This window comes from Phyllobates terribilis, unplaced genomic scaffold (assembly GCF_046119375.1).
Source record: "Phyllobates terribilis strain yellow unplaced genomic scaffold, ASM4611937v1 Scaffold_1__5_contigs__length_1240528914, whole genome shotgun sequence".
NCBI lineage: Eukaryota > Metazoa > Chordata > Amphibia > Anura > Dendrobatidae > Phyllobates > Phyllobates terribilis.
This window is the reverse complement of record NW_027362761.1, coordinates 965,226,309-965,239,028: the sequence shown is the minus strand read 5'-3', so window position 1 is coordinate 965,239,028 and position 12,720 is coordinate 965,226,309. Positions and strand designations below refer to the sequence as shown.

General features: G+C 37.1%; 1 protein-coding gene across 3 annotated transcripts in view; it reads left to right on the top strand.

Moving 5' to 3' along the window:
* LRBA (LPS responsive beige-like anchor protein) overlaps positions 1 to 12,720 on the top strand; it is a 646,348-nt gene that overhangs the window by 428,871 nt on the left and 204,757 nt on the right. For all 3 annotated transcript variants that reach the window (XM_073642521.1, XM_073642520.1, XM_073642519.1), the window contains exons 40-41: positions 5,315 to 5,432; positions 11,344 to 11,446. In XM_073642521.1, coding sequence (XP_073498622.1) covers positions 5,315 to 5,432; positions 11,344 to 11,446 — 221 coding nt within the window. The remainder of the gene's footprint in view (positions 1 to 5,314; positions 5,433 to 11,343; positions 11,447 to 12,720) is intronic.

The following is a 12,720-nucleotide window of genomic DNA, read 5'->3' as shown; positions in this document are numbered from 1 at the left end:
AATTAGTAACCTAATTAGGATCTAAAGTGATTCTTTGCTAATATAGTACAATAATGTTATAATCTTATAGAGCACTCACGGGTGTTAAAATCCCACTATAATATTCCCCTCTTTAGGCTCTATTGTAACAGCTTCCATTTGTGGGTTTCCATGGTCTTACTGCATTTTTTGTATCCATTAATATCTTAGTTTATCAAGATTTGAGACAACACAGCAAGTTAAGACAGTCTAAAATATTTACTGACTTGAGTTTCTAGGTGCCTTCATCCAGCACAAATATTACGCAATGAAATAGGAATTTTGCTTGCTGTAAATCTGTCTTGCCACATAAGCTTTCATAGAAATAGTTTTACCCATCTAGGGCTACATCAATTCTGCCATTCTCTGCTTCATGTATCAAATGGCGTTCTAAGAAAATATCAATATCATTGGTTAATATAAATGAAATTAATTTTTAAAGCCAGACTAAAGGTTGACACCTGAAAAATTGCATTGCCTTGCAGAAGAAGCATTTCTGTCCTCATGTGAAATTTCAGGTCAAGAGGTCAAGTAATTTTCCCAGTCTTCAATGGGATCTAGTGAAATATGAACTTCATTGTCACCCAGCCCCACAGTGATAAGATAAAATGAGCTGATACATCATTTGCTGGAGCGTTATCTCCTCCGGTAATCGGGAGAGAAGACATCAGATGTTGCAAACTACCTACCAGTCCCCGTTACATTCCTAATAACGTTCCAGCTCTATACATCGTTCACTGTATTGACTTTAATCTCGCACAGTTAATAAATGTACATTTCTTTGTTTCAGTTCCATTCCATTATTTGATGCTCTATCTCAAGCACTGTATATTAACTCATTTATCTTTATGCCGCGTGTGTGTTGTGTTATTTAAAGAGTAGCAATCACCAATCAGGCGCTGCACTTTTTACCTAATATAATAGAGGGTAGTCCAAGACTGAATATTTTATTAAACATAAGTTAGTGTCATAAGTCCTGCTGTTAATGCTTCCGGAAGAGTGTGACTTTCTACCAAAGTCAGGTCTGATCTTCCAGGTTGTTGGGCCCTGGCATGCAGAGCAGGATCCCTCGACCCTTCGGAGCTGCCCTCGCACAGAAGGAGCGAGGTCTCACTCTGTGTTAATCTAACTCTGCTGCTTATTTTACTGAGCGGTTACTCAACGGTAATACCATTATAGTGGTTACTGTTTGGTAACAATTTGGTAGAGTACACAGCAGCATTGGATTAATGCAAAGAGATCGCTTTCTGCCATGGAGGTTTGTGGAATCCCTGTCTGCATGCCTGGATCCAACAACTTCAGGCCTGACTTTGATAGAAATGAGCTATTATTTCTCCTAAACATTAAATGACCGTACCAACCAACATAATATAAAGTGTCATTGACACGTGATGTAGCACTTTAGCACTTTATATTATGTTGGTCGGTACGGTCGTTTAATGTTTAGGAAAAATAATAGCACCCTGGTTAGATAAAGGTTAGTACTTGACTCTAAACAGTTAATGTATGTGTCACGTGTACGACATAATCAATATCTGTTGGAGCACTTAAACATCTTATATATTGATGGTTGGTCCATTAATAATCAACCTAATATCTGGTATAGCACTTTATTTTTTATGGTTATTAATTATTAGGAGTATATTGTCCGTTGGTCAATATAGTTTGAGTGCTTAATTACAATTATGGAATACATTCATACCCTAGTATTGGTAATAAGCACCTGTTTACAAAGGGTTAAAGGCATGATATTATCATGTATTATCGATAGGGTTATGTGATTTATACCTGCTATGTGATCTATGCCCCAGTATTGCGTACTGGTTATTGCCTATCCTAGGTGAAAACCCCTGATATGTCTGTGGTATATGATTATTATGCCCCCTATGAATCTATATACATACTGTACTCTCCACCATATTAACTGCGAGCGCGCACCGTTCATGCGCTGTCTGGCTGTCATGTGTCGGTGCTCCTAGCAGTGTGACGCGTTGCCGCGGCAATGACCCGGGATCTCAAGAATGGTGAGCAAAAATCCCAGAACCACACGGGGGACCTACTGAATGATGTGCAGAGTGCTGGGACCAACGTTAAACAGGCTACCATCAGTAACATCAGAAGCATTTCAAGGTCCTGGAGTGGCCTAGCCAGTCTCCAGATCTAAACCCTATAGAAAACCTTTGGAGGGAGTTGAAAGTCCGTGTTGCCCAGTGACAGCCCCAAATCATCACTGCTATAGAGGAGATCTGCATGGAGGAATGGGCCAACATACCAGCAACAGTGTGTGCCAACCTTGTGAAGACTTACAGAAAACGTTTGACCTCTGTCATTGCCAACAAAGGATATATAACAAAGTATTGAGATGAACTTTTGTAATTGACCAAATACTTATTTTCCACCAAAATTTGAAAAAATTTCTTTCCAAATCGGACAATGTGATTTTCAGGATTTGTTTTCTCATTTTCTCTCATAGCTGATGTCTTTTTCCCCACTGTACCAGGTGGGATCAGTGTTGAGTCATTAGCTTTTTTGTTTTCTGTTACCTATTATATTGTCTAGTATTGAGTATATAATATATGTTTTGTGATACATGATCTTTGAAAGAAAAATGTTAATATATTTTTTATCCCATACCCTCTGTTGGGTTCTTTTGTTTATACAAAATTAGACAAACCTACAAAGGCAAATGAGATAAATAGTTTTATTATGCCTTGAAGGTAATCATGACATTGTACTGCAGAAACATAAAAAAAATTGAAACAATATATACAGACCACAAATGCAAAATAATGTGGCCGCTAATAATATAATCAATTTTCTTTTTTACTTAATTTTTTTTTCGTTTTTGCAGTTAATACATGAAGGCTGCGGTTTCTACATATATATTTTTGGGGTGCACAAACATAACATTTACTTCTTACGAGTTTGTCATACATTCTCAATAGCACCAGAATCGGTAGTCAAGGTGTCAGAGCCATGCTTGTGGGTACAGTGTTATGATAGCAATGAAAGTGTTAATTGTGAATCTGGCTTTTCTCTGACCCTGTCAGTTGCAGAGGGAGAGAGGACATGTGCCATGGTTCTTCTCTTGACGTGGAAGTGCCCCCTTTGATGGCAGGGTGCCTTAACTACCTAAGGCCACAGTTGAACTATTGCCTCAAGGTGTGGGAATGGTACATTTTACCAGATATAATTGATTTATTGCCCATGGAAGTGTTGCTGTATTTCTTGCATATTGAATAATATTTTCTGCACTGCAATTTGTCCAGCTATTAGAGCTTCCATGGAAATGAACTGCTTGTACGTGATGATGGGGCTTCTCTGAAACCTCGAAGTATAACTCAGCCTTGCATGACTTCATCGCTGTGTTTATTACAGCTGATCATGTTGTAGGATAGGCGGTCATGGTAACCACGGACCACTTTCTAAGGTGCTGTCCTACATAAGACAGTCTTGCATCTAATCCAATTTTAATTGAACTCAAGGGTCTTTGAAGTGCTGCTGCAGACCAGGGTGATGGTGGAGCGAACCCTCTCTTTACGATAATCTGTTTTGATAGGATCAACATTTATTTTGAGGGAGCAGATGATTGGTTCTTTCCACCAAACTGAACGTCAATAGCCGCACAATGGACGAAATTCTCATTTGTGTAGACCATGGGCGGTCACTATTGACATAAATATAAAACCTTGTAGTGCGTGTGCTGTTTTTTGTGTGTACTTGTCTTGTTGTGATATTGCTATTTACTGCCCCCTTGTACTGTCTTATGTTTTTACATATTTGTATTGAAGGCTATGCCCATCGTCACAATCAATATTCATTTATGGCTTTAATGCCGCACCTGCCAAATAGACAAGCAAAATTAGGGGACAGGCAGTGTGACGGCATGGTCAGACTGCACAGGGTTGTGTACTGTGTACATAACAGCTATGATATGCTTAGTAAAAAAAACTATGTGTAGTTGATTCATTTTTGATTCTTTAGAACAAGAAAATCTTATTATGAAGGTGCACGTAGCTGTTAATGTTTGTCCTCTCTTGAGTAGAGATTCTGTTGCTGTTGTTCTAGCACAGGCACTCATAAAGGCTTACCAAGGCTTGTTTGGATATGCTCATAAATAGCCTCAATCACACTGATAGAAAATTTAAAAACTGAATTTTCACTGTATTTCTTCTATACATGTTGTGACATTGGGATGAGGTCAATTTACGATATTAATGTCAAAATACTAAAGTATATGTCCATTATTCAGCATTTACATTGTTGGTTGGCTAGCTTCTTGAAATGTCAGCAACTAGTGAATCAGATGCACATGGACTTAATAGATGTCCTTCACTTTTTAATGCGTTTGACTGCGATCTAACACTTGATGACATCAGCAGGATAGGTCAACAATATGAGATCAGTGGTGGTCTGACAAATGAATGGGAGATAAAGAGCAGTACTTGGCAGTGGTCACTCAGCAATATACCGGCTGCTGTGTTCTGCTCCATACATGGCCACTGCCGGAGCGGATATCCGATGTCTGGGGACATCCGGTACCAATACCCAGCCGTCCCCACCCACTGATTTCATATTGATGAGCGTTCTAGAGATGATAGGTCCCAGAAAACAGCCTTTAAGTCAAACATTCTGTGCTAATTAGTGTCATAATATAATTTTATAGGGGGTTGGAGGTACAGATACAGAGCTCATAATAACAGACTTAATTTCAGACTGCTACCACTATAGGGATGCACAGCATACTGTTTTATTGTCAAGTTCAATACATAAGCAGTATGTTGGAAGCTCCCCCTAGAGGTGGCAAAAGAGTTACACTGTAATATTTTAAAAGGTGTGTTGGGGAATCTAGAACCCTGTATCTGGAAAATGTAGAACCCAATGCAGGTAAGACTTGTTTGGGTTAAACAAAAAAATCGTTTCACTAGTAGTCAGTAATATATTATGTTAAATCACCTTTAGATTAAAACTTTTTTTTTTATTTAACAAGTTTAAAATGTAGATCTCGTTTAAGGTGAACTTGCAGCAGAATGTCTCTCTGCCTCTATCTCCACCCTCCCTCTTCCTACACAGTGTCCATAGACTTTTATGAGCACCAACTGCTTTCTCCTATCTTCATAATGGAGAAATCTGGATTCATTTGAGACTTAATTAGTCCTGGAGGAGAAAGAAGCTGACTTCTCTGATGAGATATATTACAAAACCTCTTATTTTCATGTGTACCATTGAATTAATTTATGGGGAAAAAAGGTTCCTCTTTAAGTGTAACACTGATTTTATTTTTATTTTTTTGTAGATACTCAGCTATACAGAGGGAGTTCATGGAAAATGGCTTTTCACAGAGATTCGCGCTGTGTTTTCACGACGCTATCTTCTGCAAAATACAGCCCTGGAAATATTCATGGCAAACAGAGGTAAATATATAATTGGATTAACGTGACTTCTTCTTTCGTGAAAAGAACCTTTAAACTTTTTTTAAAAAAAATATAACGTACAGTATATATAGTGTGTATATAAATCTCTATATCTTGTCCTTCAACTTGATTACCCTTTGTGTTAATAGAAAGAGAATGGTCAGTATACATCCTGGTAATAAATGTGTTGTTACTATACAGGCAGACACTAGTTTATTTTGTCATGAACAGCATTTTGCATACATTTAGCCATGTTCAATAATTTAATTTAATGAAGTAGCAGATTTGATCACACAGTTTTAGTCTCTGTAAACAATCAGAATTTATGTACTAAAATTGAATTATCATTTCCGATCGCATGTATATAGAATATGTTCCACCCTTCTAAACATCTGCTTCACAATGCATACAAACAAAGCTATAACAGAGGAAGGACATTTAGCATTCAGAAATGTGGGAAGAAGAATTTGTCCCATAAATAGCGTTTTTTAAATAGGGATTCCATGTGGACAAATCTGGATAGAAGGAAATGCAATGTTATATGCAGACGCATCTATAGTACTTATGGGAATACAACTAGCAATGAACTTAGTCACGTATGAGATGATGTATATAAGATTTCAGTCACATATTATATACTTATATTTGCAATTAGTACTGCCACATTTTATTACTCCCCCAGGGTCAAAATTCTTATGTGACATATGCGAACGACCCCAAATAAATTACATATTACAAAGCCTATGACGGAGTCTGTATAAAGTTATGATTGGATCCCACTGTCCGAATGACTGGGGATGTATAGTGTCTTAAAAATAGCTGTTAAATTGGAGTTTAATTTGAAGCTCATACTTATGGTATGGTATACAGAGTAAAGTTTAAGTTCAGAGCTGAAGTTTATGAATCGGTCATTTTCACAAATTGTGAAAGTGGCAACATCATAATAGCCAGAACTATTATTTTTTAAATGACATGGCTAATCTTGCTTTCCAAGCCATATTTGACACTGTAGAGAATTGTCATTCCTCCCTATAGGAAAAAAACGGAGCTAGTTGTGTATAACCCTAGGTCCTAATCCTAACCTCTTAAATTACACATTCCTGAATCATCCAGGCTTTCAATAAACTGGTAGTTTGCAACTTTCTGTTTTAGCTGATTACCAGATTTACCAGAGTTTAAATTTTTTGAAAAAGTCCAACAGAAGTAACTATGGTGGAATATTTCATCAGAAAATAGCCCATTGTTTCAATTGTGTGGTTTTTGTAAAAATGTATTTTCTAAAATGATAGGCAATATATTCTTCCATATCCGGATCTTTGCTGCAAATAAAAAATGTAAATCTTGCAATTTACTCATCGGCCATTGGGGCTTCTTTAGACTCTTAACTTCCTGTTTCGGGAAATCCAGTTTCAATGAAAAGACTTTGATGCTATCTTTTGTGTTGAAGCATCTCATGAGCGTGTGCAAAGGTAATTGTTAAAGGACGAAAATGAGCGTGTGCAAAGGTCATGGTGAAGGGACGAGGAGCTGGGTCATCTGTAACCTCACCTATTGTGATGGGATGAATCCTGTGTCTAGTCGTGTTACCCATATTTTTAGTGCTCTTTCTGATGAGGAGCCTGTTGAAAACTCCTCCAGAAAGAACAGGAAGTATAAGCATAAAAAGCCACAGTGGCCAGTGTGAAAATTGAAAATTTGCTAAATTTATATTTTAATAAAATTCTTGATCTAAAAGAAAAAATAAAATACATGTAGCACAAAAACCTGATTTAAACAATAGATTATTTTCTGACAACACCTTCCCTATAAAAATGTGATTTCTTCACAGAACTCTTGCAAAGACCATAAAGGAGCCCTTCAACTCAAGTAAACCTTCAAATGGTGCACAAGGCTACTGTATGTTGCAATGTGTATCTGGACAATAGCTCTGTGGCTGACAAATTGGCCTGTTGGATGGACTGCAGTAAAACTAGTGCTTTATGGTGCATGCTTCCCAGGCTGTCCACTGTTGAGGGAATTTCAGACCCAGAGTCATCTGTTAAGAGGATGGGTAGCTCACCTCATTTGGTAATTTTGTTTTGTAACTGAAGTCAAAATGAGGTAACACTTAAAACTCTGATCCTACTGATTAGGCCTTAAAGCATGCATAATATAAATATACCGAAAGAAGAAACATTATGTATAAGCCAAGTAAAATACAACAACTTTATTTTAACAATCTTGAATAAAAACAAAAGATTAAATATGTATAGCTTACATAGACACCATGTACATAATAGCAGTAGTAAATTCCTGCAGTTTCATTAAGAAATAACATAATGGACTAAGCTTTTCAATGCGAAACGCGCGTCTAGTGTGGTTGGTCCCTGGACATCCATTTAAAGGTAACTATTCCCTGTACAAGATGTTTTTGCCTTTTGTAGTTAAACACATATGTGCATTTATGTAATATGATGGCGACCAGCTTATACTATGATCATTAATTACTAAGAGGGTATATCCGTGAGTGACATATTTGAATACTTGTGCCAGATATCTCAACTTATCACCCTACATTAAAACAGTAATATTACTAGGTCTACTACCGCTTGATATACTGTATATAAATATTGATATACAGGTGCATAAATTAGAATATCATCAAAAAGTTAATTTATTTCAGTTCTTCAATACAAAAAGTGAAACTCATATTATATAGAGTCATTACAAACAGAGTGATCTATTTCAAATGTTTATTTCTGTTAATGTTGATGTTTATGGCTTACAGCCAATGAAAACACAAAAGTCATTATCTCAGTAAATTAGAATACTTTATAACACCAGCTTAAATAATGTTTTTAAAATCAGAAATGTTGGCCTACTGAAATGTATGTTCAGTAAATGCACTCAGTACTTTGTCAGGGCTCCTTTTGCATCAATGACTGCATCAATGCGGCGTGGCATGGAGATGATCAGCCTGTGGCACTGCTGAGGTGTTATGGAAGCCCAGGTTGCTTTGATAGCAGCCTTCAGCTCGTCTGCATTGTTGGGTCTGGGGTCTCTCATCTTCCTCTTGACAACAAGGTCAGGCGAGTTTGATGGCCAATCAAGCACAGTGATACTGTTGTTTTTAATCCTGGTATTGGTACTTTTGGCAGTGTGGACAGGTGCCAAGTCCTGCTGGAGAATGAAATTTCCATCTCCAAAAAGCTTGTCGGCAGAGGGAAGCATGAAGTGCTCTAAAATTTCCTGGTAGACGGCTGCACTGACTTTGGTCTTGATAAAACACAGTGGACCTACACCAGCCGATGACATGGCTCCCCAACAATTACCGATTGTGGAAACTTCACACTAGACCTCAAGCAGCTTGGATTGTCTTCCTCCAGACTCTGGGACCTTCATTTCCAAATGTAAATTGGGACCTTGTGGAGTGTGTCAATGACTGCCTTCTGGACATCTGTCAAGTCAGCAGTCTTCCCCATGATTGTGGAGTCTACTGAAACTTGCAGGTGTTTTTTGTTATGTTAATTTACTGAGATAATGACTTGTGTTTTCATTGGCTGTAAGCTATAATCATCAACACTAACAGAAATGAACACTTGAAATAGATCACTCTGTTTGTAATGACTCTATATAATGAGTTTCACTTTTTGTATTGAAGAACTGAAATAAATTAACATTTTGATGATATTCTACTTTAGTGAGATGCACCTGTACATACATGTATGTCTATTATTTATATATATTTATTACCATTATTTATTTATATAGCGCCATTGATTCCATGGTGCTGTATATGAGAAGGGGTTACATACCAAATACAGATATCACTTAGAGTAAACATACAAACAATGATCGACAGGTACAGAGGGAAGAGGACCCTGCCCCTTGCGGGCTTACAATCTACAGAAAAAAAAATATTTGTGTGTGTGTGTATATATACATTACATATACGTGTGTGTATGTGTATATATAATATATATACAGTACAGACCAAAAGTTTGGACACACCTTCTCATTTAAAGATTTTTCTGTATTTTCATGACTTTGAAAATTGTACATTCACACTGAAGGCATCAAAACTATGAATTAACACATGTGGAATTATATACTTAACAAAAAAGTGTGAAACAACTGAAAATATGTCTTATATTCTAGGTTCTTCAAAGTAGCCACCTTTTGCTTTGATAACTGCTTTGCACACTCTTGGCATTCTCTTGATGAGCTTCAAGAGGTAGTCACCGGAAATGGTCTTCCAACAATTTTGAAGGAGTTCCCAGAGATGCTTAGCACTTGTTGGCCCTTTTGCCTTCACTCTGTGGTCCAGCTCACCCCAAACCATCTCGATTGGGTTCAGGTCTGGTGACTGTGGAGGCCAGGTCATCTGGCGTAGCACCCCATCACTCTCCTTCTTGGTCAAATAGCCCTTACACAGCCTGGAGGTGTGTTTGGGGTCATTGTCCTGTTGAAAAATAAATGGTCCAACTAAACGCAAACCGGATGGAATAGCATGCCGCTGCAAGATGCTGTGGTAGCCATGCTGGTTCAGTATGCTTTCAATTTTGAATAAATCCCCAACAGTGTCACCAGCAAAGCACCCGCACACCTCCTCCTCCATGCTTCACGGTGGGAACCAGGCATGTAGAGTCCATCCGTTCACCTTTTCTGTGTCGCACAAAGACACGGTGGTTGGAACCAAAGATCTCAAATTTGGACTCATCAGACCAAAGCACAGATTTCCACTGGTCTAATGTCCATTCCTTGTGTTCTTTAGCCCAAACAAGTCTCTTCTGCTTGTTGCCTGTCCTTAACAGTGGTTTCCTAACAGCTATTTTACCATGAAGGCCTGCTGCACAAAGTCTCCTCTTAACAGTTGTTGAAGAGATGTGTCTGCTGCTAGAACTCTGTGTGGCATTGACCTGGTCTCTAATCTGAGCTGCTGTTAACCTGCGATTTCTGAGGCTGGTGACTCGGATAAACTTATCCTCAGAAGCAGAGGTGACTCTTGCTTTTCCTTTCCTGGGGCGGTCCTCATGTGAGCCAATTTCTTTGTAGCGCTTGATGGTTTTTGCAACTGCACTTGGGGACACTTTCAAAGTTTCCCAATTTTTCAGACTGACTGACCTTCATTTCTTAAAGTAATGATGTCCACTCGTTTTTCTTTACTTAGCTGCTTTTTTCTTGCCATAATACAAATTCTAACAGTCTATTCAGTAGGACTATCATCTGTGTATCCACCAGACTTCTGCACAACACAACTGATGGTCCCAACCCCATTTATAAGGCAAGAAATCCCACTTATTAAACCTGACAGGGCACACCTGTGAAGTGAAAACCATTTCCGGTGACTACCTCTTGAAGCTCATCAAGAGAATGCCAAGAGTGTGCAAAGCAGTCATCAAAGCAAAAGGTGGCTACTTTGAAGAACCTAGAATATAAGACATATTTTCAGTTGTTTCACACTTTTTTGTTAAGTATATAATTCCACATGTGTTAATTCATAGTTTTGATGCCTTCAGTGTGAATGTACAATTGTCATAGTCATGAAAATACAGAAATTTCTTTAAATGAGAAGGTGTGTCCAAACTTTTGGTCTGTACTGTATATGTGTTATTTCTTAATGAAGCAGCAGTAACTTACTATTGCTATTATGTATATGGTGTCTATGTAAGATTTGTATATATTTCTGTCTAGATATACTCTCCAATAGCCTAATCTGTGGGTTTCCTTTTATATACATATTCATATTTATTCTTTTGTTTTTTTTCATGATGGTTAAAGTAAAGTTATTTTACTTGGTCTATACATAGTTTCTTCTTTCTGTATATTTGCATTCAAGATGAGGTTTAATTTATGATGAGAAGAGACTCCTTTATGAATCACAAAAGTAAAACCTAGCATGACTTTTTGTGTTCCCGTCTTCTATGTACAGTGGCTGTCATGTTCAACTTTCCGGACCAGTCTACAGTGAAAAAGGTGGTTCATTGTCTCCCCAGAGTTGGAATTGGCACGAATTTTGGTCTTCCTCAAACCAGGTAATCTTTGGTGAACTCACACTTCTGTATTAGGCATTACTGGCAAGTGAGGAGTGATGTGCTTATATAATAGGATGACTGTGGAGTTCTGCAAAAAGTCCCTCAGCATACACAGGAGGCCGGCTTTCATTCTGCTGAGAGAATTGCTGGATAACAAGCTGGAATTTGGATTTCATGCCAAATGTTTAATTATTATGGGCAGTGTTTTGTAATATTGCTGTATGGTTTCTCTATATAAAAGTTATAAGTTATGATTATTATTTTTATATGTGGATTTTTTTTTAAACCTGACTGGTCATCTACTTCTTAGGCTATGTTGGTTTATTTATAAGTCTCCAGTTGAAAACGTATATCAGACTCCACATTAATATGAGCTCTATTTCTGTGCACTCAAAAGCACATCCTGAAAACATTATTTATCTGACATAAATTGTTTATTTTCTGTTTCATTATTTATTAAATTGTGTATAGAATTTGAACATAAAATTTGAGACATTGTTATGCTTTTGCTTTGTGTAAAATGAGGATATTCTATGCATAATGCATATACTCATTATTAATACCCATAAAGGAAAGTGCACAGGCAATAACCATTAAAATGCTCCATTGAGTGCACACTTCTGATTTATGATTAAAGAAAATTAGTGTATACATCTAGAAATGTACCACCGTTGTCTTTCACAACCTAGATACAATTCTCTTTTCCATGCACATACAGGACAAATTAAGTTTCATCAGAATAATACAAACTACAATTCCTTTGTTCAGCAACTAATAGTTCAAATATTCTCAATAAACTTGCATATATCTGATCTCAATACTTAAACACAATGCTCAAATCAGTTGCATAAGGCCTCATTCAGAAGCCAGTTTTATTTTTTTTTAATTCAGGGAAAAAAGGACTCCATTGATAGAGCCATATGAGGGCCTGTTTTTTGCAGGATAATTTGTAATTTTAAATGACAACATTCATTTTAACATATCCTGTATTAAAAATTGGGGAAAAAATGCTAAGTGAGGTGAAATCATGAAAACAAAATAATTGTGCAAAAACTGCAATTCTGCCATGATTTTTGTGGGTTTATTTTACGGTCTTCATTGTGCAGTAAACCTGACGTGGCAACATAATTCTCCAGGTAAGTACAATTACAGTAATACCAAACTTGTGTAGATTTTTTGTATATTGTATTTCTATTTTAGCAGTGAAAAGCAATTCTGAAATTTTTTTTTTTAGAGACCAATAACTTTTTTATTTTTCCTTTGATAGAGCTGTG